Here is a 25,149-nt window from a genome sequence, read left to right on the forward strand (position 1 = left end):
TATGGTGACGAGGGGCTGGTGGTCTGTTTCAATAGTGACTGGTTTACCATAGATATAGTCATTGAATTTTGAACATGCAAAGACCACTGCCAACAACTCTTTTTCGATTTGAGCATATCTGGTTTCTGTTTCAGTTAGTGTACGCGAAGCATACGCTACAGGTTTTCCTTCCTGCAAACACGCTGCACCGAGTCCGTACTGTGAAGCGTCACAGGTAAGTGTCACTGGCTTGTCAACGTCGTAGTATAGCAACACCGGTGGGCAAGACATGCGTTTCTTTAAATCTTCAAAAGCTTTCTGCTGCTGTTCGTGCCATGTCCATTCTGTGTCTTTATGTGTGAGCTGCCGTAGTGGAGCTGATAGCTGGCTGAAGTTTGGTATGAACTTTCCAAGATAGTTGACCATCCCCAGAAATCTTTGTAAGGCTGGGACGTCTGCTGGCACTGGCATCTCCTTAATAGCACTTGTTTTGGAAGGATCTGCTTTGAGTCCTTCACTGGTGAAAACATGGCCGACATAGCCGACTTGGCTTAGCCTGAACTTGCACTTGAGGGGGTTAAGCCTTAAGTTTACCTCCCTGACCCTGTTGAGCACTTTTCTCAGGTTGGCATCGTGCTCTGCAACATCTTTACCTGCAATAATGATATCATCAACGATTATTTCACAGGGGTATCCGTCGAAAATCTGTTCCATGGAGCGCTGGAACACCTCGCTGGCAGAATTGATTCCAAATGGCATTCTTAGAAATCTGTAACGACCAAAAGGGGAGCTGAAAGTGGTTAACATGGAAGACTTATGGTCGAGTGGAATCTGCCAAAAAGATCTCTTTGCATCTAATACAGAAAACATAGTTGCTTTTGACATGTGTGTGGCGACTTCTTCCACAGTACGCATAGGATGGTGTGGTCTTTTCAGAGCCGTGTTCAAGTCTCTTGGATTGATGCATATCCTGATTTCTTGTTTGTCCTTTTTGCTAGTGGCTACCATAGAGGACACCCAATCAGTGGGCTCTGAGACAGGAATGATGACGCCCAGTTCCTGCATCTTGTCGAGTTCAGCTTTGACTCTGTCTTTCATAGCCACAGGTATGCGATGTGCAGGACGAACGACTGGTTTTACATCTGGGTCGAGAGTCATGGAGTACGTCACAGGTAGCTTTCCAAGCTCATCAGAGAAGAGATCGCTGTATTCTGTTTGGATCTCAACTGAAAAATCATCGTCAGTGGGGCTTAATTGATGAACTGCTTCACTGAATGAAACTAGTCCCATCCGTCTGCACGCTCGTAGCCCAAGCAGTGGCAGGACATCCTCTTCCACAATGTAGAATGGCAGTGTGTGGACTTTTCCCACTAGGTGGCACTGCAGTCTGACTACGCCCGCAGTTTTGATTTTGCTACCACCATATGCAACAAGATTAGTGGATTTAAAACACGTCTGTATTTTTTCATCTCCTTTTATCACATTGAATGACATTTTTGACATAACATTGCACTTCGCACCAGTGTCTACTTTCATCTCGACTACATTGTCATTGATTTGCACTGTGACAAAAGCCTCATCATTTTTATCGATCTGTGCATCAGTTGCGTCAACACTTACTTGCAGTGTTACGCCGTCAACATAGAATGTTTCATCTGTAGTTGTATCAGCTTGATCAGGTTCTAGTTGATGAACTATCCTCCTGGGCCCTTGCTTGTTATATGCTTGTTGTATGGAATTGCAACACTTCTTGAAATGATTCCACTTTTTGCAGGTATGACACTGTTGACCATTTGCTGGACAGTTGTCCCTCTTTGCTGCATGACTACCTCCACAGTTGTAGCAGTTGGAAATAGAGCTAGCTCCATTTGCCTGAGGTTTCCTTTTGTTGTCGTATTTTCGTGTTCCTCTCTGGTAAGTCTGAACTGAATCCACATTTGTGGCAGAGTGCTGTGGCATAGCTAGCGTTTTATTGTGCTCTTCAGTCATCTCATGGATCTGACATATGTTAACAGCCTTGATTAGTGTTAAATCACAGTCTCTCAGGAGCACTTTCCTTAAGTTGTCATTACTGATACCACAGACCAGTCTATCTCTGGTTAGTTCTTCATAGAGATTCCCAAATTTGCAGCTCTTTGCCTTGATCCTTAAAGCACTGACATACGATTCAATTGACTCACCGATTTTTTGATTCCTTGTATTGAACTTGTGTCTTTCCATAGTGACATTTGTTTGAGGGTTACACATCTCCCTAAATTTCCTTTTTAGACACTCCGGGTCTTCTTTAGACTCGGCATGAGTGATGATGGGCGCATCCTCGCCAGGACCCCTCACTTCAGCCGCATAGACGAAAGACCTCTCGCGCTCGATGGCCTCTGATCCCGCTATATTGAGGAGAATGTATGCTCGTGTCCGTGCTGGCTTGTCATAGTGTGCCGCCGCGATGAAAATGTCATATTCCTGTTCGAATACTCGCCAGTTCTCTGCGATGTTACCGTCAAAGACGAGTGGGTCGGGTCTCCGGAATCCTTCCGCCATGTTAGCTTAGCTGCATGCGTCGTGTTGGAGCAGGCTTAGTTGTCCTCTCAAACGTCACCCAGACGTGAAAAATCCGCCGTAAAAAAACTCCGGAGACTTGACTTCTGACACCATGTTTGATGTTCTCATAAACGAGTCATGTTTGTTATAGAACTTGGTTTAATAACCTTGATAGTAACGGAGCAACATACATACACCTGGTAGTTATCACAACACTACTCGTGTGCCGCATGTAGATCCCTACATCCGGTACGGTGTCTGCAGAAGGACCAAAGAGACCAAATGCGAATACACAAATAAAATAAAAGAAGCCTCCCGTGAGTTACGACAAGCTATAAAGTAGATTTAAAAAAACTTTTATAGAATAAAAGCTCACTGCGGGACGTTATAGAAATGCGTGTGTGCACCACGACAAAGGAGCCTGATTCACTTTACATTGGGGTTGTTTGCGTGGTGCCGACACGTAAATGTAACAAAGTTCGTGACTCCGCCACGCATTGTGGTGTTAAGGAGTCGTGGTGGAGTCACGCATTCTGGTGAGATCAGGTTGCAACCAAACCAATGAGTGTGGAGCGGTGTGGAGGGGGAGTGAAAGATGTTTGGAGTTTTATTTGAGTTATTAATTTACATTTTTTGTCTAAGAGATGCTGATTTGAAACCGTTGTTACATACAGTTACGGCATTTCCTGTTTCTGCCGGAGAGAGGGGAGGCCGTCCCAAAGCTTGCTGCTGTGTTTACTCCCTCCATCTGACAGGAGGGAGCCTCTTGTTGAGCTGCGAGTGTGGCTACAGACGGAGTTCACTCCGTCACGGAGGGGTAGGGTCGTGGGAGTGGTTTGAGATTGGGCCTAAATGTCATAAAGGGAGGAGGAGAACGAGTCAGGAGGACATGTTCTTCCAGCTCTCGTACAAAGATGAACTTTGAATTGAATGACCAGATGTTTACAGATGTACAATTAATGATTGTTTTTATATTTCCAATGACCAGACATGTGTTAAATAGTGGTGATTAATATATTGTTGGTACTTCCGGTCTGAGTTGTAGAGGGTCTATGGCAATGTCTGACTTTGATTGGGACTGAGATATTTATAAAACTGTTTGATTGGTTTCTATAAACTTAAAATGTGACAATCTTCTGATTAATCTTCTGGCCCTACTGTGTGGTTGAATGGTCAAATATCTAAACTTAAATGTGACGAATGATACAATGACATCACTAATCTATTGACTTTGTCTCTAGTGCTATCAGCTACCAGCTTAAGATTGAAATGAAAAATTGCCACAAATTTAGGTTGAAATGTTATTCTGACATCTTTTCTGTTACCACTGTTCTTTTACTGAATTAACGGACTCAAATTCCCTCTCAATACCTTTTCAATACAACATTGTTATTACAAATAAACATTAAAAAAAACACAGAGGACAAAAACAAAAAAGGCCATTAGATAAGAGCTGAATCTTAAACAAGAAATTAAAGATTTGTCGAACCTTAGCTGAAACATTCAGACATTTATTTATTCATTGATACTGGTTCTTACATCCTTTAAAAAAAAAAACTTCAATTAGGGTTTATACCAGCCGCTCTGAAATATTTACAATGGAAAATGGAAATGTTTCTCTGTTGTAGTCGACTGATCCACCACTCGATGTCACTGTTGTTATTTTGCATTAGTAGTAAAATAAATCAAGAAAAAGACAAATCATAAAAGAGATAGAAATTAGTTAAACAGAGAAATTGTAAATACACATAATGCTGTAAGGAGTGCTGAAGTGCAATATTAAATCATATTTAAATGACCTCGGGGAAAACAGCATAAAAAGCAAGGTTTTACGCCTTGATTCGAATGAACCCAGGTTTGGGTCCGACCTCAGATTCTCAGGACACTTGTCGTAGTTTCCAGACATTTTGTTGTCTGTTTTTACAATGGCGTTAGCTATTTTAGCAGTTAGCCTCTCCACTCAACTTCATCAACAAATAATGCTTATCATGATGAGGTAAAAAGGTTAAAACGTCATTTTCTGCAACAATGTTTTCGTTACCTTGGTTGCTGATTGGCTAATGGTTACACAAGACAACACATCTTTATGACATCATAAAGTGGCCAAAATCTGATCAGCTCATTTTCAGACAGGTTTTTATAGAAATGGATCAAAAAGAGAGAGAATATTTTTTCCTGAAACTTTCAGAGTCTCTTTCCACAGAGGGGACACATGGTGATGTAGAAGAGACATGAAGAAGAGGGGACACATGCTGATGTAGAAGAGACATGAAGAAGAGGGGACACACGTTGATGTAGAAGAGACATGGAGAAGAGGGGACACATGTTGATGTAGAAGAGACATGAAGAAGAGGGGACACATGTTGATGTAGAAGAGACATGAAGAAGAGGGGACACATGTTGATGTAGAAGAGACATGAAGAAGAGGGGACACATGTTGATGTAGAAGAGACATGAAGAAGAGGGGACACATGTTGATGAAGAAGAGACATGGAGAAGAGGGGACACATGTTGATGTAGAAGAGACATGAAGAAGAGGGGACACATGTTAGAAGAGACATGAAGAAGAGGGGACACATGTTGATGTAGAAGAGACATGAAGAAGAGGGGACACATGTTAGAAGTGAGAAGAGGGGACACATGTTGATAGAAGAGACATGAAGAAGAGGGGACACATGTTGATGTAGAAGAGACATGAAGAAGAGGGGACACATGTTGATGTAGAAGAGACATGAAGAAGAGGGGACACATGTTAGAAGAGACATGAAGAAGAGGGGACACATGTTGATGTAGAAGAGACATGAAGAAGAGGGGACACATGTTGATGTAGAAGAGACATGAACAAGTGGATTTTGCATAATAGGTGACCTTTAACATGTGACATTCATGATATTACTGCACTGTAAATGTAATCTTTTCTGACACATTAGAAAAAGCATTTAAAATAGTAATGTGATAACATTTAGGGCCGCTTTGTCTTTATGTTGTGAAGTTCTTCTTCCTCTGAACGGCCTGTTGGACGAGAAGTGAAAAGAGGGAAGTGTCAAAGAGCTTTGATCAACTGTATGTTAGAATGAGTGCTCTGATAATGTGGTTCTATTCCTTCAGATTAACTAAGTTACATATTTCTACAGAAACCTTTGAACATACATATATCATATCATAAAACGTACCTTTAGCACAAAGAAGACGGCTGAGTCTATACATTCTCGTATATCGCTGAAGTGTTCTCATACACAGCCTCTTCTACTTCTAGGAGGAAAGAAAAGTATCATTACATCTTATTTTTAATACATAGTACAATTTGATCACATGGATACTAACCTTTAATATCAGATTGTGGTTCAGCTTTGTTGTTGTTTCTGATTGTGTTACTGCTTTGTTGTTGTTGTTGTTGTTGTTGTTGTTGTTGTTTTCTAAAAAGCAATGATAAAATATAGACATTCAAACAGATCAACTCAATTCAAACTGTTTTTATTACACAGACTGCAGTTTAGATGTTTCAACTTACTTTGTGTTATAAACGTAGTACCCTCCACCGACAGCTCCAATGACGACTAAAACAGCGATTACTATTCCAGCGATGCAACCAGCCGAACAGCCTGGTGGTACTAAAATAAAACAGGAGATAAAACATGACTTTTACATCATTCTGTAAACGGGAACTGTCTCTTCATCTCATCATCCCAGCGGATAAAAGGCACAAATAAGCACAAGCACATAAGAGCAAACAAAAGCTCACAGGCACAGAGAATTAAAAAAGATAAAATCATAAGCGTTACAGATTAGAACAGCATGTTTGATTGTTTGATTTGAGTTTAAGATTTTGAGAGATGTCACGTTCCTTAATTCTGGTTATACACGTGCCGGTTTTATAATAATGATAATGATTTTTTGGAGCCCGCTAAGATGTTCCTTCTGATTTGAATGTACTCTTACTACTAACTCGCTACCTGTATGTGTTACGCTCAGTTCATGGACCGCTGATGATTTTCTCCCGGTTATATAATTCCTCTCTTCACAGAAGTAGTTCCCACTGTCAGAGAGTTCAGAGTTGGTTCTATAAATCACAGCAGAATTGATTATCGCCCCGGTGTTCGGCATCCTGGGGGGTGTACTACGAAGCAGGATTTTCGCTTAGCCGGCTAAATTCAGGGGAAACTCCGGCTTTCCGGTCCTACGAAGCTGGTTCTCTTTTTAGCAGGCTAGATCTCCATGGTAATATATGCTAAGCAGCTAACCTGGTCGGGACCAGGTTAGGTTGCAGGCTAAGAGCTCAACTCAGTGAAAGCACCGCCTGCTGACCAATCAGAGCTATGACGCTGCGCTGTCAGTGCGCTTCTCCATGTTTGTGATTGGTCGAATGCTCCAAATACCACCCCTTTCATGTGAACGCGCACCTAACTAGATAGGACACGGCTGGCTTGAGCGATCCACTTGATAACCCGCGTCGTAGTACAGTTTAGCGACAGCGCGTATGTTTTGGATTAGGCCAACCGGCTAACTCAAACATATCCAGGTTAGGTTGAACCAGCTTCGTAGCATAGGCCCCTGGTCGGGACCAGGGGGGTATACTGCGAAGCAGGATTTTCGCTTAGCCGGCTAAATTCAGGGAAAACTCCGGCTTTCCGGTCCTACGAAGCTGGTTCTCTTTTTAGCAGGCTAGATCTCCATGGTAATATATGCTAAGCAGCTAACCTGGTCGGGACCAGGTTAGGTTGCAGGCTAAGAGCTCAACTCAGTGAAAGCACCGCCTGCTGACCAATCAGAGCTCAGTGTGCGGAGTTTAAAGCGATCAAGTCATATCACAGGAGAAAGGAAATACAGAAAAACTGCCGTCGCAGGAAAGACGGCTGGCAAAAATCACCGACTGTGTGAACGTGAACATTAATAGAATATCACCTCCATCTTCAGAGCAATCTGACTATTATAACATTAGCGTTAAGAAAGCTTACTTAAATATCGGCCACAACATAAGTAACCGGATCAGAGTACATTAAGTACAGTCCGCGGCATATCACTTCATAATGTATCATATATCTCCTTATCTGAGTCAGCTGAGCCGTATCTGGCCGTGCAACACTCACAGTGTCACATACTGTATGCAGAAGTATTATTTTAAGCAACACATTAAGTTGACGAAACACTCGAGACAAATGTAATTGAAGTCAGATCGTGTTTTAGACGGGGCAGTGATATCATAAACCTGTTAATGTACGCATTCAAACACGTGTTCTGTTCCAGCTGTATTCACCTTGCAGGTGCAGCTCTGTGGCTTTGATCCTGATCAAGTGTTTAAGTCATGGATGTTTAAAGTTTAACTTCTTCATTTTTGACAGCCCGAAAAGGCAACGTGGGCAACACCTCCGCTTCTCTGTCCCGCGGGCCCACCACCTACGGGAAACATCGATGGGGTCGGGTGCGCTGCCAGACGGGTGGCAGTGAAAGCGGAGGGTCTCGACGGACCAGACCCGGGCGGCAGAAGCTGGCTTTGGGGACGTGGAACGTCACCTCTCTGGGGGGGAAGGAGCCGGAGCTTGTGCGGGAGGTGGAGCGGTACCAGTTGGATCTGGTTGGGCTCACCTCTACGCACAGCGTCGGCTCTGGAACCTTACTTCTGGATAGGGGTTGGACTCTATTCTTCTCCGGAGTTGCTCAAGATGTGAGGCGCCGGGCGGGTGTGGGGATACTCACAAGTCCCCGGTTAGGTGCTTCGTTGTTGGAGTTTACCCCAGTGGACGAGAGGGTCGCCTCCCTACGCCTGCGGGTTATGGGGGGGAAAACTCTGACTGTTGTGTGTGCTTATGCACCCAACAGCAGTTCAGAGTATTCGGCCTTCTTGGAGACCCTGGAAAGAGTCCTGTATGGGGCTCCTGAAGGGGACTCCTTAGTCTTGCTGGGAGACTTCAACGCACATGTGGGCAATGATGGAGACACTTGGAGGGGCGTGATTGGGAGGAACGGCCCCCCTGATCTGAACCGGAGTGGTGGTTTGTTACTGGACTTCTGTGCTAGTCATGGATTGGCCATAACAAACACCATGTTCGAACATAAGGATGCTCATAAGTGTACGTGGTACCAGAGCACCCTAGGCAGAAGGTCCATGATCGATTTCGTTATCGTATCATCGGACCTGAGGCCGTATGTTTTGGACACTCGGGTAAAGAGAGGGGCGGAGTTGTCAACTGATCACCATCTGGTGGTGAGTTGGGTCGAGTGGCGGGGGAAGCCTCTGGATAGACCTGGTAAGCCCAAACGTGTAGTTCGGGTGAACTGGGAACGTCTGGAGGAGGCCCAAGTTCAGGAGGCCTTCAACTCACACCTCCGGCGGAGCTTTTCGGGCATTCCTGTGGAGGTTGGGGACATTGAACCAGAGTGGTCGGTGTTCAAAGCCTCTATTGCCGAAGCCGCGGTGGGGAGCTGTGGTCTCAAGGTCTTAGGTGCCTCAAGGGGCGGTAACCCTCGAACCTCCTGGTGGACACCGGTGGTCAGGGAAGCCGTCCGACTGAAGAAGGAGGCCTTCAGGGATTTGTTATCCCGGGGGACTCCCGAAGCAGTTGCAAGGTACCGACAGGCCCGAAGGGCAGCAGCCTCATCCGTGGCCGAGGCAAAGCAGCGGGTGTGGGAGAAGTTCGGAGAAGACATGGAGAAGGACTTTCGGGCGGCACCAAAGTTGTTCTGGAAAACTGTCCGACACCTCAGGAGGGGGAAGCAGGGAACCATCCAAGCTGTGTACAGTAAGGATGGGACGTTGTTGACCTCAACTGATGGAGTGTTGGGACGTTGGAAGGAACACTTTGAGGAACTCCTGAACCCGACAACTCCGCCCTCTATGTTAGAGGCAGAGCTGGAGTATGACGGGGGATCAACGCCAATCTCCCGGGGGGAGGTCACTGAGGTCGTCAAACAACTCCACAGTGGCAAAGCCCCGGGGGTGGATGAGATCCGCCCAGAAATGCTGAAGGCTCTGGGTGTTGAGGGACTGTCATGGTTGACACGTCTCATCAACGTTGCGTGGAAGTCGGAAACGGTACCGAAGGAGTGGCAGACCGGGGTGGTGGTCCCCCTTTTCAAAAAGGGGGATCAGAGGGTGTGTGCCAATTACAGAGGCATCACACTACTCAGCCTCCCCGGGAAAGTTTACTCCAAGGTACTCGAAAGGAGGGTCAGGCCGATTGTCGAACCTCAGATTGAGGAGGAACAATGCGGATTCCGTCCTGGTCGTAGAACGACGGATCAGCTTTTTACTCTCGCAAGGATCCTGGAGGGGGCCTGGGAGTACGCTTATCCGGTCTACATGTGTTTTGTAGACTTGGAGAAGGCGTATGACCGGGTTCCCAGGGAGTTACTGTGGGAGGTGCTGCGGGAGTATGGGGTGAGGGGGTCTCTACTCAGGGCCATCCAATCTCTGTACTCCCAAAGCGAGAGCTGTGTCCGGGTCCTCGGCAGTAAGTCGGACCCATTTCCGGTGAGGGTTGGCCTCCGCCAGGGCTGCGCTTTGTCACCAATCCTGTTTGTAATATACATGGATCGGATTTCGAGGCGTAGTCGTGGGGGGGGGGGTCTGCAGTTTGGTGGACTAAGGATTGCACCACTGCTTTTTGCAGATGATGTGGTTCTGATGGCTTCATCGGTCTGCGACCTTCAGCACTCACTGGATCGGTTCGCAACCGAGTGTGAAGCGGCTGGGATGAGGATCAGCACCTCCAAATCTGAGGCCATGGTTCTCAGCAGGAAACCGATGGACTGTCCACTCCAAGTAGGGAATGAGTCCTTACCCCAAGTGAAGGAGTTCAAGTATCTCGGGGTCTTGTTCTCGAGTGAGGGATCAATGGAGCGTGAGATGGGCCGGAGAATCGGAGCAGCGGGAGCGGTATTGCAGTCGCTTTACCGCACCGTTGTGACGAAAAGGGAGCTGAGCCGGAAGGCAAAGCTCTCTGTCTACCGGGCCATTTTCGTTCCTACCCTCACCTATGGTCATGAAGGATGGGTCATGACCGAAAGAACGAGATCGCGGATACAAGCGGCCGAGATGGGTTTCCTCCGCCGGGTGGCTGGTGTCTCCCTTAGAGATAAGGTGAGAAGTTCGGTCATCAGGGAGGGACTCGGAGTTGAGCCGCTCCTCCTTCGCGTCGAAAGAAGCCAGTTGAGGTGGTTCGGGCACCTAGTTAGGATGCCACCTGGGCGCCTCCCTAGGGAGGTGTTCCAGGCACGTCCAGCTGGGAAGAGACCAAGGGGTAGACCTAGGACCAGGTGGAGGGATTATATCTCTTCGCTGGCCTGGGAGCGCCTTGGGATCCCCCAGTCAGAGCTGGTTGATGTCGCCAGGGAAAAGAAAGTTTGGGGCTCTCTGCTGGAACTGCTACCCCCGCGACCCGACCACGGATAAGCGGGAGAAGATGGATGGATGGATGGATGGATTTTTGACTAGTATTAAAGTTCACTTTTCATTCAGGTAGTATGACGCTGCGCTGTCAGTATGCTACTCCATGTTTGTGATTGGTCGAATGCTCCAGATACCACCCCTTTCATGTGAACGCGCAGCTAACTAGATAGGACACGGCTGGCTTGAGCGATCCACTTGATAACCAGCGTCGTAGTACAGCTTAGCGAGAGCGCGTATGTTTTGGATTAAGCCAACCGGCTAACTCAAACATATCCAGGTTAGGTTGAACCAGGTTCGCAGTATAGGCCCCAGGTTAGGTTGCAGGCTAAGAGCTCAACTCAGTGAAAGCACCGCCTGCTGACCAATCAGAGCTCAGTGTGCGGAGTTTAAAGCGATCAAGTCATATTACAGGAGAAAGGAAATACAGAAAAGCTGCCGTCGCAGGAAAGACGGCCGGCAAAAATCACCGACTGTGTGAACGTGAACATGAATAGAATATCACCTCCATCTTCAGAGCAATCTGACTATTATAACATTAGCGTTAAGAAAGCTTACTTAAATATCGGCCACAACATAAGTAACCGGATCAAAGTACATTAAGTACAGTCCGCGGCATATCACTTCATAATGTATCATATATCTCCTGATCTGAGTCAGCTGAGCCGTATCTGGCCGTGCAACACTCACAGTGTCACATACTGTATGCAGAAGTATTATTTTAAGCAACACATTAAGTTGACAAAACACTCGAGTCAAATGTAATTAAAGTCAGATCGTGTTTTAGACGGGGCAGTGATATCATAAACCTGTTAATGTACGCATTCAAACACTTTTTCTTTTGCCAGCTGTATTCACCTTGCAGGTGCAGCTATGTGGCTTTTATCCTGGATAAAGTGTTTAAGTCATGGATGTTTAAAGTTTAACTTCTTCATATTTGACTAGTATTAAAGTTCACTTTTCATTCAGGAAGTATGACGCTGCGCTGTCAGTGCGCTTCTCCATGTTCGTGATTGGTCGAATGCTCCAGATACCACCCCTTTCATGTGAACGCGCACCTAACTAGATAGGACACGGCTGGCTTGAGCGATCCACTTGATAACCAGCGTCGTAGTACAGTTTAGCGAGAGCGCGTATGTTTTGGATTAGGCCAACCGGCTAACTCAAACATATCCAGGTTAGGTTGAACCAGGTTCGTAGTATAGGCCCCAGGTGTAATTGACAGTTGGTACAGATGCAGCTGAGCAGGTTAATTTAAATGTGCCTCCAACATGTATCTGACTTGGACCTGTGATTTGAACTGTTTCTAGTCCGTCTGGAAAACAGATATTTGGAAGAATATAAAACGTGTTCAATAGTTCCTCAATAATCTGAACGTATCATTGTGAACAGTAGAGTTATAGTTTGTTACCTACAGTTAACAATCATGGAGTACTTTGCTTCCTCGCTGCTGAGGGGGTTGCTGATAATACAGGAATAATCTCCTGTGTGGTCTTTACTCAGACTGCTAAAAGACAGCTCTCTGCTGTTGTTGTTGTTGTTGTTGTTGTTGTTGTTGTTGTTGTTGTTGGTGAGGGTCATGTTTACAGTCAGAGTCAGATCTAAGCCTCCCTTTCTCCACTCTCTGGTAAAGACAGAGCCAGCAGCGTCACAGATTAATCTGAAAGAGTTCCCCTCAATCGGCCGGTTTGATGGAGATGTGACAGAAGCGCCGGATACTTTCTCTGTGGGGCAAAAGATCAGGTGAAAGATATAAAAGCAGGAACAAAAGAAGCTGATCTAATGCCTGAGTGAATAAATATAAAAGGAATAGTTCCTCTTTATAAGATGGGAACATGTTTCTACTTCCCCAACTATAGACCTATTTCTAATCTTCCGTTCCTCTCAAAAATTCTTGAGAAAGCGGTCGCAAAACAGTTGTGTGATTACTTAAAAAACAATGATTTATTTGAAGATTTTCAGTCTGGCTTTAGAACACATCATAGCACAGAGACAGCTCTGGTTAAAGTCACAAATGATATTCTAATAGCCTCAGACAAGGGACTTGTCTCTATTCTTGTTTTGCTCGATCTTAGTGCTGCATTTGATACTATCGACCATGATATCCTATTGCAAAGACTAGAGCACTTAGTTGGCATACAGGGAACTGCTTTAGGCTGGTTTAGGTCCTATCTATCTGAACGCTCTCAGTTTGTACGTGTTAACGATGAATCTTCCACGCAAACCAAAGTTAGCCATGGAGTGCCACAGGGCTCAGTGCTCGGACCTATTTTGTTCACATTATATATGCTTCCGTTAGGCAATATTATAAGGAATCATTCTGTAAACTTTCATTGTTATGCGGATGATACTCAACTATATTTATCAATCAAGCCTGATGAAATTAATCATCTAAATAAAATTCAAGACTGCCTTAAGGACTTAAAAACGTGGATGACCTTAAACTTTTTGATGTTAAACACGACCAAAACTGAAGTTATTGTACTTGGCCCGAAGAATCTACGAAACAAATTATCTAAAGACATACTAACTATGGATGGCATTAATTTGGCCTCCAGTGAGACTGTAAGGAATCTTGGTGTTATATTTGATCAGGATTTATCCTTTAACGCCCACATAAAATCAATTTCAAGGACCGCCTACTTCCATCTACGTAACATTGCAAAAATCAGGCATATCTTGCCTCAAAACGATGCAGAGAAACTAGTCCATGCATTTGTTACTTCTAGGCTGGATTATTGTAACTCTTTATTATCAGGGAGTACCAAGAAGTCAATCAAGTCGCTTCAGCTGATTCAAAATGCTGCGGCTCGTGTACTAACCAGAGTTAGGAAAAGGGACCACATTACTCCTGTTCTGGCTGCCTTACACTGGCTCCCTATAGAACACAGGATAGAATTTAAAATTCTTCTTCTCGCCTACAAAGCCCTTAATGGGCAGGCGCCATCTTACCTTAAAGAACTCATTATACCCTACTGTCCTACTAGGGCATTGCGTTCCAAGAATGCAGGGTTGTTGGTTGTTCCTAGAATCTTTAAAAGTACAATGGGAGCCAGAGCCTTTTCTTATCAAGCTCCACATTTGTGGAATCAGCTTCCAGTTTGTGTTCGGGCGGCAGACACCCTATCCGTTTTTAAGAGTGCGCTTAAGACCTTCCTTTTTGATAAAGCTTATAGTTAGGGCTGATTAGATTCAGCCCCTAGTTTTGCTGATATAGGCTTAGTTTGTCGGGGGACATCTTACTTCTTCCTTCTCTCTGTCTATACCCGTGTACACTCATGTTCCGATTAACCCAGCTTCCCCAAATGTCTTTCTTTTTGGTGTCTATATACGCTGGGATCCGGAGTCATGGATGATCCTGCGGTCCTGTGTCCTGGATCGCGAGCGCTGGATCTTGAGTCGTGGCTGTGGTCCTGGATCATAGGTCCTGGATGGATATCCTCGTGGATTCATCTTCCTATTATACACACATGCATTTCCAAACATTTGGACTACCTATGTTGCAAATGTATTATCTTTTCAATTTACACACGGCATCTATTGCACGTCTGTCCGTCCTGGGAGAGGGATCCCTCCTCTGTTGCTCTCCCTGAGGTTTCTCCCATTTTTCCCTTTAAACTGGGTTTTCTTTGGAAGTTTTTCCTTGTACGATGTGAGGGTCTAAGGACAGAGGGTGTCGTATTGTCATACTGATATTCTGTACACACTGTGAAGACCACTGAGACAAATGTAACATTTGTGATATTGGGCTATATAAATAAACATTGATTGATTGATTGATTGATTGATTGATTGACTTCCCCCTGAATATATACGTAACATGCCGAGTGTCTGACTGCCAACAGTTTTTTTTAAATGCATTGTTTTGGACAACCAATCGCTCAGAAATATCATCTATACTCTATAACTTTACAATATATATATATATTAGGGCTGTCAAACGATTACAAATTTTAATCAGATTAATCACAGTTTAAAAATTAATTAATCATGATTAATCACCATTCGAACTATGTCCAAAATATGCCATTTATTTATGTATATTGTTGTGGGAATGGAAAGATAAATGAAAGAAGGCGGATATATCCATTTAACATACAGTATCTATGTTTATTATAACATTGTTCTGCGTGTCAAAACGAAAGACAACCCACACACCTATCAATCATCAAACCGTGGGGTCTTAATTCATTACGTGTTGATATCAACGGGGAAGTACTTCAGGAAAGTCGGGGGGGGGCTAGTGGAGTACTTCGTGACCACAGAGTAGGCTTGTTTGAGACAAGCAAGACCTGCGCAGACCTGCGCAGTTGCGATCAACGTCTTGCTCGTGCGTTGCATGATGGTTAGTCATTTTGTCCGACTTGCTCTGGAGGCTCGCCCACATGAGACTTTGAAATCTCGCGGGACAAAGACGCCCGCAGCCTTGAGAGCGAGGCGAGTTGGCACAGTTGCTCTCCACGAGCTGCGGAAGCGAAATGCTTGATGGGAAACGGCTCGCTGGTATCTCGAGCTGAGCGCTCATTGGTGGTTTTTACCACGTGCTGCTGATGAAGCTCTCCAATTGGCTGGCAAAAGTTTGTTGTTGTTTTGTGTCAGTTTTACGTCGCCACATCCATTCCCATTTTCATCATTGTTCCACAATGTTTATCATCATGAAATTAATATCTATATATTTTATACTATACTGCTTACCGTTTTCATACTTTATATATCTTAGCATATTCATACACACTGTTCATACTGCTCACAGGCTGATATCTAGTGTATTCATACCCCACTGTTTATTCATCATTCAATTCATTCTATATGTTATTCTGTAGATTGTGTACATTACTTTCCACTTCACTGCTTGTTGCACCTGGTTAGAAGCTAAACTGCATTTCGTTGTCTCAGTACCTGTAATATGTGCAATAACAATAAAGTTTCTCTTTAAGTTAAACCAAATCATTAAAATAAAATCTATTGTAATGTAATGATTTGGTTTAACCTTATTTATTGAATACATCATTTAAAATGGCAAGATTAAATCAAATTACATCCATTTTGTACACATCATAAAGCTTAAAGTGGCAGCTAAAGAATTAACACAGCAGCAGGTCTGTTCAATGCATGCTCATGAAGCCTCATGTGTGCGGATCATCATGTCATTCTCCATACAATACATGTGGGATTTCTATTGCATCCACTTCATCTGCAACGAAAAACGCCAACGCAATTTCCGCCATTGCAAACCCAGCCAGTCAAGCCGACTCCGAGTCCGAGCTGTCCGACTTAAGACGAGCTTTTTGACACCTCCCCCGGCTGCGATCGGCTACTCTCGTCTACTTTCGAGGCGAGCCGCAATGTGTCTCAAACAAGCCTACTGTGAACGTTGTGATCAGCTGTTTTAGCGCAGTTCTCCAGTGAAGGGGGGAGTCTCCCTCCGCAGCCGGTTGACGTAGTTTTGGCAAGTCCGTTGTACAGACCGACGTTAACAGCAGCCCTGTCTGTGCACACGGAGACCGACTCTGTCGTCCGGTGATCTAACCGCCTTCTGGAAAAGCTTCACAAGTACGTCGGTACGCAAATGCGCTTTGTGACACAAGTGACGGTACGCATTTCAGATTACATAACCTGCGTACCAGTTATTATGTGCACCCCTGTACTACAGCAAAAGTATTCTGCGTCGGGACTTCCTGCAACAACACCACGCCGTTATCAAAGATGTTCTATTGAGAAGACGATCACTACGTGACAAAAGTTTTGAAAACCGTGGCTACTGAAATCAATCTTACTAATTGCTGTCTGTGCAATTTACTCCGCGAGTTGGCAGACTTTATTTTGCTTACTTTAACATCATCTCCATAAAGCCATTTCTTTATATGGGTGTAGCCTACCCCAGCCATACCCTGGCCCTGCCACTGGTGGCACGTATGGGGCGGGCCATTCTGCACATGCGTTAAATATTTTAACGCAATTAATTCAAAAAATTAATTACCGCCGTTAACGCGATAATTTTGACAGCACTATCTTCCTACGAATATATATATATATATATATATCTATATATATTCGTAGGAAGATAGTTTGTCAGTTTCCACGCTGACAAACAGAAACAGAAAACGTCTTCATTAATTGTAGGATTTATTTTACAACTGAATCAAAACAGTGGGAGTTAAAGGAATGAAACTTTTTCAGGTACTTTTCTTTCCATTTGTTCGAATGTAATTGTTTCAAAGATTAAAGAAATAAAAACGATTTAAATGTATTTACCTGTTGTTATTAAAAATGTAGGAAACACATCCAGAACATATCAAGCATATGATCTTGCAAAAGAATGATTTATTGTACTTGTATCTATATTAGTCTCAAAATACTCACAACAGTAGGAGTTTATTGCTTTGAGTTAAACAAAGGTTCCTTTTATTAACTGATATTTTATAGTAAGGAAAAGAGATTTGAGTAAACCTTTCTTATCACATCTGTATGCATTAAACCTCTCAATGCAAACTTACTCAGTACAGAGATGGATGCAGGCGTAGACGTCTCATATCTCAGAGTCTTCTCGTTGAAGGCCTGACAGCTGTAGCTTCCACTTTGATTCATCTGAACGTTCATCAGACTGAGATCTGGTCCCGGATCAGACAGCAGGTCTCCATTCAGAAACCACTTGAATACAGCAGGAGGTCCGGAGTCAGCTGAGCAGGACAGGCTGATGTCTGATCCTTCCTGATGGTGCTCTTTGGGCGGAGATATTGTCCAAATAGTATTTTCTGGGCCATCTGAATTTAGCAGCAAAAACTTAGTATTCACAACTGCATAGTTATACATATACAAGGATATTTGTTGTATTATTTAATACTCAATGTGTGAATAAAACTAAACAAGGTACGATCACTTAACTCTGACAATTATCTAAAGTCTGTTTGCAGCCAGATCTTTTTAGGTAAATGTACTGAGCATGCAGGTTAGTAACTCACAGTAGATGGAGAGGGTTACTGGAGCACTGGTTCCCTCACTGACAGGATTAGAAACATGACATCTGAAGGGTCCCTTATCGTAGCGCGTCACATTAGCTATAGTTAAAGTGGATCCTCCATCAGTGATCTGCACTCTGTCACTTCCTGTAACCTCAGAGCTGCTGTTCAGCCAGAGGACAGAGAGAGGGGATCCAGAGGACGAGCAGGACAGACTGACGGAGCTGAACTCCACCTGCTCTGTGCTGCTGGAGGTTACCGTTACTTTGGAGACTGGTGCTGTGGGTTAAAAACAAAAACAATGTTTAAAGCTGCAGGGGAATAAACCTCATGATCAATATTCATATTCATGGCTGCATATTGCCAACAAATTGTTTTTACCTATTATCTTAGGACAATGGTTCAAGGACCAACAATGTTTATTTTAAGGATTTTAGAAATGCCATGCCCAAGAGAGGGGACTTTCATTTCAGTTTTTGTTAATGTTTTGTCAAACTGGCATTGATTTAACTAATCTGTGTTTTCAGACTGTAATTTTTAATGTTAGTTCTTTATGATAAATGTTCATTATGATGAAGTTCAATTTGGCTAATCTAAAAAGTATACCTATAACTGAATTCATTGTCTCTTTGTACATATTTAGCATTTGTTGAAAACGAGACGTTAGATGTACACCAAATAAATCTTCAAACTCAAAGTAACAAATGTGTAATATATTGTTGATTACAATTTATGGAAATACCATTAAAATAAGCATATTGTTCATCAACTCAGTGGAGAAGTGACTCACAGTAGATGGAGAGGGTTACTGGAGCACTGGTTCCCTCACTGACAGGATTAGAAACACGACACCTGAAGGGTCCCTGGTCGTAGCGCATCACATTATTTATAGTTAAAGTGGATCCTCCATCAGTGATCTGAACTCTGTCACTTCCTGTAACCTCAGAGCTGCTGTTCAGCCAGAGGAAAGAGAGAGAGGATCCAGAGGAGGAGCAGGACAGGCTGACGGAGCTGAACTCCACCAGCTCTGTGCTGCTGGAGGTTACCCTTACATTGGAGACTGGTGCTGTGGGTTAAAAAACAAAACATTTTATAAAGTTACAATATAAGATAAATTCTGAAATGGCTGGGAGTGAGTCTCATGTTTAAGATGAGATATTGATTATTAATGGCTTCACATTGAAAGTTTATACACGTTCATTCCACCGAAAATATGAACATTTTCTATATTTTTATTAGATGATGGTTGTGCAAAGAAGAAAAAGCCTTATATCATTGTTTACTTAATCAATCGCTACGCAACATCTTCATTCAGCAGAGAAAGATATGCAACATGTAAGAATTGTGTCTCACCGTATACTTCCAGTCTTGTGCTCCCTGTGGTGGTGCTCCAGGTAAAATGGTAACTGAGTAATCTCCACTGTCAGTTAGAGCCAGGTTCCTGAGCTCCAGAGATCCAGTAGACATGAAGAAGGTGATCCTGTCTTCATACTCTGGTGCAGGGAAGTTGTTAACATTCCAAATAAATATATCTTCAGTACCAAATTTCCAGTTCACTGATTGAAAAGTTGTTCCTGGAGTCAGTGTTGTGGTGAACATCACTTTCCCTCCCACAGCTGCATTCAGACGGTATGGCAGCACACCAGCTCCGTCAGTTACACCTGGAGAGAGACAGAGAGAGGGACCTACTGTAGAAATCATTCAGCACACAATACAGCAGCAGACAAAGTGATATCTGTGCTCTCTAAAGAATTCTAATCCAGGTCCTCTTGGTACAACAAACCTAATGACTGTTTTCAATGTTCTGTTATAGTTTTAAAATATTTCTTAAACTGCAAACATGAACAAAACATCTGTATTAAGTTAAGGTGATCTTCAAATGACTAACCAGGTTTCACAGCAGGTTTGGGTTCTAAACCCGTTATAGACTTTAGATTCAAACAACAGGGAAACTTCTGTCAGCTGAGAGAGAAACTGACTGACCAATGATTGATGAATAAACTTTGATGACCAAACACTTTTAGCTGCTGAAGAGTATCAAACGGTAAGAGCTCACCTGAGAGGACTCCCAGGACGATGAAGTGTATCACAGCTACTGCATTTTTTTCTGTAATATCATCAAATCATAGGAAAGAGATCATACTCCTTCATCTTGCCTTTCGGATTAAAGAATGCTGATTTCAATATATGAAGGTAAAACAAGGAAGTAGTGTGTAGGCGGGGTTTTCCCATTGTAATGCCTCTGTAAGGTTATTTACCTCTACTGTTGATCCTTCACAGGGTATGCAACAAGCATCTTTTCAAAGGTCCTTTATAATTAAATAATTAATGATGTCCAAACAACACCATGGTGCTGTTGAATCAAACCAAATGTGTCAAACATCTAAACTGTTAGCATGTTGCCATGAAAAGGGTCAGATTAGACAATTTCTTCACTGATCTTCACCTGCAGGTCTATCTTTTCATTTATCCAGTCTAATGTTTTATGATCTCCAAGAATATTTGACACAAAATTAAATTGAAATGTATTGTTTAGATTATTCTGAATTTGTTGCTACCTTTTTACTTTATAATTTCACAGACTCAATATCCTCTCCGATACAGAATTCTTAAATGCAAATAAACATAAAAAGCAAGCAAATCTAACATATGTATGTATTTATTTGCACAGATGTGTGCTTAACATTCTGTTTTTCTTTCTTTAATTTAATCAGATTCTTTTTTTTATCTGAAAAAAGTGATTTCTTTATTTATGTGAGTTCCGAGAAATAAAAAGTAGCTTTTTAAAATCTTACAATTCTAGAGAAAAAAAAGTTTGAAGGTAAAGCTTTTTGTGTTTTTACAGCATGAATGTTTAAAACCAAGGCTCTTATTTTGTATTGCCAGAATACTATATCAAATGAAAATATTATACATGCTCCGTACATTTATTATAATGATCTGTAGATGGGAACAATATTCACTGTAGTTTGCCATGACTCTCATGTGGAATTGCTGTTATATCATTTCAAGTTTTCTTTGGTCTAACAGCACAATTGATCTATACCTATACCGATAACTAATTAGTTTCTTTCATGCATATTATTATTGATAACAAATATGCCATAAGTGGTTGTGTACAAGGTTTTGCATATATAATAGGCAAATATAGGCATAGTAAAGAAAGTATGTAAATTAGCTGTTGTCTGATTATTAATACCACAGTAGTATTCACGTCCCTTCAACCATCAGTATGTCATGCAAACATATTTACACCACTAGAGGGCGATGTCTTGCAGCTTTAGAGCCTGAAGCTTCAGTGGGTTTCATGGGAGCCTGCCTGCAGACCGTCACTCTCAGGACAGTTCCGGTGCAGACCTCCACTCTCAGGACACCTCGGCTGAAGTCGAATAGTCCATTTAGCTTAGGAACCTTCCTAAAGGAGTGAAATGACCCGGAAGTCCCTCAGTGGCAGCCATGATAAGTGCCGTTCGAATTCTCTAGAATGATGAGAATGATAGGAAAGGAGGTTTCAAACTTCCTTTATAACCTCCTTTAGTTTAGGAACCACTGGACCTCCCTAACCGCCAGGAGAAGCGAAAATGCTGCCCCACAATGCCTTGCAGCCGCAGCATTTGCCGTCACTCAACAGTCGGCCGTTCACGGAAACAACCGATTATGACCGAGAAATGATATCATGAAAGTTACGGTGCTTATTAAGCTTTTTAAAACATAGGTGGTAAGTTGCCAAAGTGCTTTGTTTTGAACGTGCATCAGTATTATAATCAAAAAGAGAGAAATATGAACGTTAGTTTTTACTGAAATTATCAAATAAAGTCAACATTTCAGTCTTTATTGAGCTGTGTGGAGTTTGTTCAACTTTTAAAAGATGTCTGAATGGTGATGTACACAATGATAGATGTTAAGGACTAACGTTTATAATAAATACATCTGTATTGATTTTAAGATCTTTAGTTCATACAATCATACGTATTGGGATCATTGGTATTAATGTGGACCGGAGGGAGAGGGTGACGAGCATAAGTTTCACTTTCCTTTTTTATTTCAATTCCAACTTTGGTCATGAAGAATATGTTTCTCTGTTGTCCACGTTCATAAAGCAAAGCAGCAGCATCAGAGCACGGTGCAGAGTCTCTAGATGAGTTTACAGTAGTCCCTCGTTCTTATTAAACATCCATGTTGTAGTCCGCTGTATAGAAAACTGTAGTTTCCATGGTTTCCCCACAGCAGCAGACGCACATTCATGACTTCCGCTGGCGCATCATAAACACGTCGGATAGTGAAAGTGCATTCGGATTCTCTAAAGTACCGCAGTCTCTTCTCCTAAGTCCTTTTGAATTCTCCTATCCACTATCCCTTAACCCCGTGACGTTTCACTCAGAGGTCAAGGAATAGACGATAGGGTTAGAACTTAGGAGCTGATATTTAAACTATCCGACTGCAGCCCTCCACTGTCAGTACAGGAAGTGACGATTCTGACGCGTTTTTTCCCCGCCCACCGAAGGACTCGTTTGATGGAAGTTTTCAAATCACAATGGAGACTCATCACGGAGGTGATGAGTCCGACCACCGTGCACTTTGGGTCGGCCTTGGTCAAGCCCTTTTGACCCCCCCAGCCTGGTTCTCGTAAAAGTTTTTCGCTCAAATGACACCATGGAGATATGTAACGGGAGTTGACAGGGGACTCTGCCCGCCTCACGAGTGCCTATTTTCGGACACTTTTTTTTTCACTTTTCCCCGGTTTTATTATTTTTTAGGTTATTTCACCCGGTTTCTACCGGGGACATTGCCCGGTCTCGGGTGTCCCCCCACGGCCTGTGTCCAGCCCCCCCCCCACACTCATCCATATATTAACGGATTTTGACAATTGTTGTTGCATTTTTCTCCTCTCCTCTCACTGATCGAATGGCAAACGCGACCCACTGTCGGAGGGCCTCCGCGCCGGCCGATATGAAGCGTGACCAAGACGCACCGTCCAGGGGTCCCACGGGTCCCGCAGCGGGGTGGAGGTTCCCAGCTGGAACCTCTCCACCTCCGCCGCGGTGCACCCGGCAAACACGGTTGTTTCTCGAACCTTCCACTGTTGTCTAGCGGGTGTAACTAAAATACAAGATGTCGTATTTATATATATAAATAAAATATATATATATCTATAGGCTATATATATATATATAGATAATAAGTGTCAGTGCTATTTTATGTTGTATTAGCGTGCATTTCCTGTTCGGAAAGTGGTGCTGTACTGAGAGTAAACAATACAAGGTGTCCCTATTTTTATATATATCTATATACTTTATGTATATAATAAGTGTCAGTACGATTTTATTTTGTATTTGCGTGCATTTCCTGTTCTGAAAGTGGCGCTGCGGCTGTACTGATAGTAACTACAATACAAGATGTCCGTATATATATATATAGATAGATATATACATATATACATATGTATTATATTAAGTGTCACGATCCGATTTTATTTTGTATTTGCGTGCATTTCCTGTTTGGAAAGTGGCACTGTACTGATAGTGGTGATTTTATTTTGGAATTCTTAGCGTGCACTTCCTGTACTGACAGTGGAGGTGTCCTGAGAGTGGAGGTCTGCACCGGAACTGTCCTGAGAGTGGAGGTCTGCAGGCAGACCCCTCGTGGGTTTACTCATTATGCAGAAACGTTGTACCTCACCACGAAGGTAGTTCTGCATTTACTCACTGATATATTTTCAGAACTGCCGGAGGCTCACATTTATCAGGACAGTCAGAGTTTGATGGCTGACATTTCCTCTGCATTTGATATCTCAGAGTTCCAACAATATGTTCGCTTTACTAGTCTCTCTGGCTTTCACAGGTGAAAAACTTACATTACTGCTCTTCCTATACCTACACTTCCTATACTCAGGGGCACCGCCAGGGATTTTCGGCCCCATGAAAAGATATCACATTGGGCCCCACCACCAGGCACAGGCCACGCCAACAAAGCAAAATTGCTGTAACCACACCTCCAGAACCCAACCGATTCATTTATGCTTTAAATAACTCTACCTGTACAGGCTTGCATCTATCTTGTAGTCCAATACTAACTGCACAATATTTACTGATACTGAGCTGTGAACATATAACACTGTGCAGACGTGCAACATTCTGCTGCAGTAGAATTCATTATTTGATATAACACTAACATTCCTGACAATAGACCTCAATAGTCATCTTTTATGGTGTACATGCCTTTTTAATAACATCTTTGAATGGAACATTACCATAGCCTTGCCCTTTAACAGTTATTACAAGCCCTGGCTCAGCCTTACTCACCAAGAGCCCAGCGCCTAGCCTTCTTACAGGCAAAGTCACTGATCAAGTCCTTGAAGTCCAGCTTTCTAGCCAACTGGCTTTCAATGGACAGCATGGCAAGACTGCAAAGCCTTATGGGGGGTCAGGGCTGCGGAGCCTAAAGATGGAACTATTGGTCCTGGCACCAGGGGGAGGGACAACTGATTTAGTATGAATATCTGCTAAAAATGTACCTGCATTTATTAAATGTCAGCTAAAAGAGCAGTGAAATGAAAAACCTCTGCATTTTCTGTGAAGATAGTAACAGTACTTAATGTCAGCAAAACATTACAATTATTATTTACAATGGACTACGCTTAGCTAACAGACTAATTTCCACTACTCATAGACCACACCCACCTTTTCTTTTGAAAAACTGGGTGACATACTGTTGCCCTTTAGTCCCTCTCTCTTGTCTTTCTCTCCTTTATTTTCTTTTTGAAAGCCTGACTTTGTTAGTCGTTGAGACATTGTACACACGTAAGTACTAGCCACCTCACATGCTCTCACTCTCTGCTGCTAGAAAGGGCCCCACACAGCGTTTGTAGGCAGGACCAAACCATTACATTTAAATAGAGGGGGGTGTTCGATGCTTTGGATAATTAACATTTGGAAGAAAAAAAGTGAAATGAATCGTAAGTTTAGTGAGTACCTTATCAATTTAACGTTCTATTAATGTTAATTATTGAGGATTGATGAAAGGTTACTTAAAAAAAAATTCTTAATGTTCTAAAAATGTTTGGGGCCCCTGTCAGTCACGGGCCCTTAGAATCGTCCTAAGCCCCTGCCTATACTTATAACAATTGCTGAATTGGTAAACAAGTTGTTAGAAAGGAGTTCACCTATTAATCTGGAGTTCTGCTCCAGATTAATAGGTGCCTCAAAAGCATCATAGTTAGCAGACCAAAAGCATGACTGATAAAGGTTCAGTGCTTAGACAATTTTTTTTTTTTTTAACAACACCACATCT

At 43.0% G+C, this 25,149-nt stretch overlaps 1 protein-coding gene and 1 long non-coding RNA gene across 2 annotated transcripts; both read right to left on the reverse strand.

Annotated features, from left to right (window-relative positions):
- Nucleotides 1-5,485: 5,485 nt before the first annotated feature.
- Nucleotides 5,486-5,913, reverse strand: LOC117460352 (uncharacterized). The gene is made up of 3 exons (XR_004553630.2): nucleotides 5,842-5,913; nucleotides 5,691-5,769; nucleotides 5,486-5,529 (listed from the first exon to the last, which is right to left on the reverse strand). It is a non-coding gene; the product is annotated as an uncharacterized lncRNA (long non-coding RNA).
- A 111-nt stretch (nucleotides 5,914-6,024) lies between these two features.
- Nucleotides 6,025-23,515, reverse strand: LOC117460698 (cell adhesion molecule CEACAM5-like). The gene is made up of 8 exons (XM_071206077.1): nucleotides 23,429-23,515; nucleotides 19,213-19,279; nucleotides 18,650-18,925; nucleotides 17,863-18,138; nucleotides 17,398-17,664; nucleotides 12,312-12,624; nucleotides 6,471-6,577; nucleotides 6,025-6,128 (listed from the first exon to the last, which is right to left on the reverse strand). Exons 1-8 carry the CDS (start codon nucleotides 23,513-23,515, stop codon nucleotides 6,025-6,027), a joined length of 1,497 nt encoding a protein of 498 aa, XP_071062178.1.
- Between the last annotated feature and the right edge of the window lie 1,634 nt (nucleotides 23,516-25,149).

Source organism: Pseudochaenichthys georgianus, chromosome 16 (assembly GCF_902827115.2).
Source record: "Pseudochaenichthys georgianus chromosome 16, fPseGeo1.2, whole genome shotgun sequence".
Taxonomy (NCBI): Eukaryota; Metazoa; Chordata; class Actinopteri; order Perciformes; family Channichthyidae; genus Pseudochaenichthys; species Pseudochaenichthys georgianus.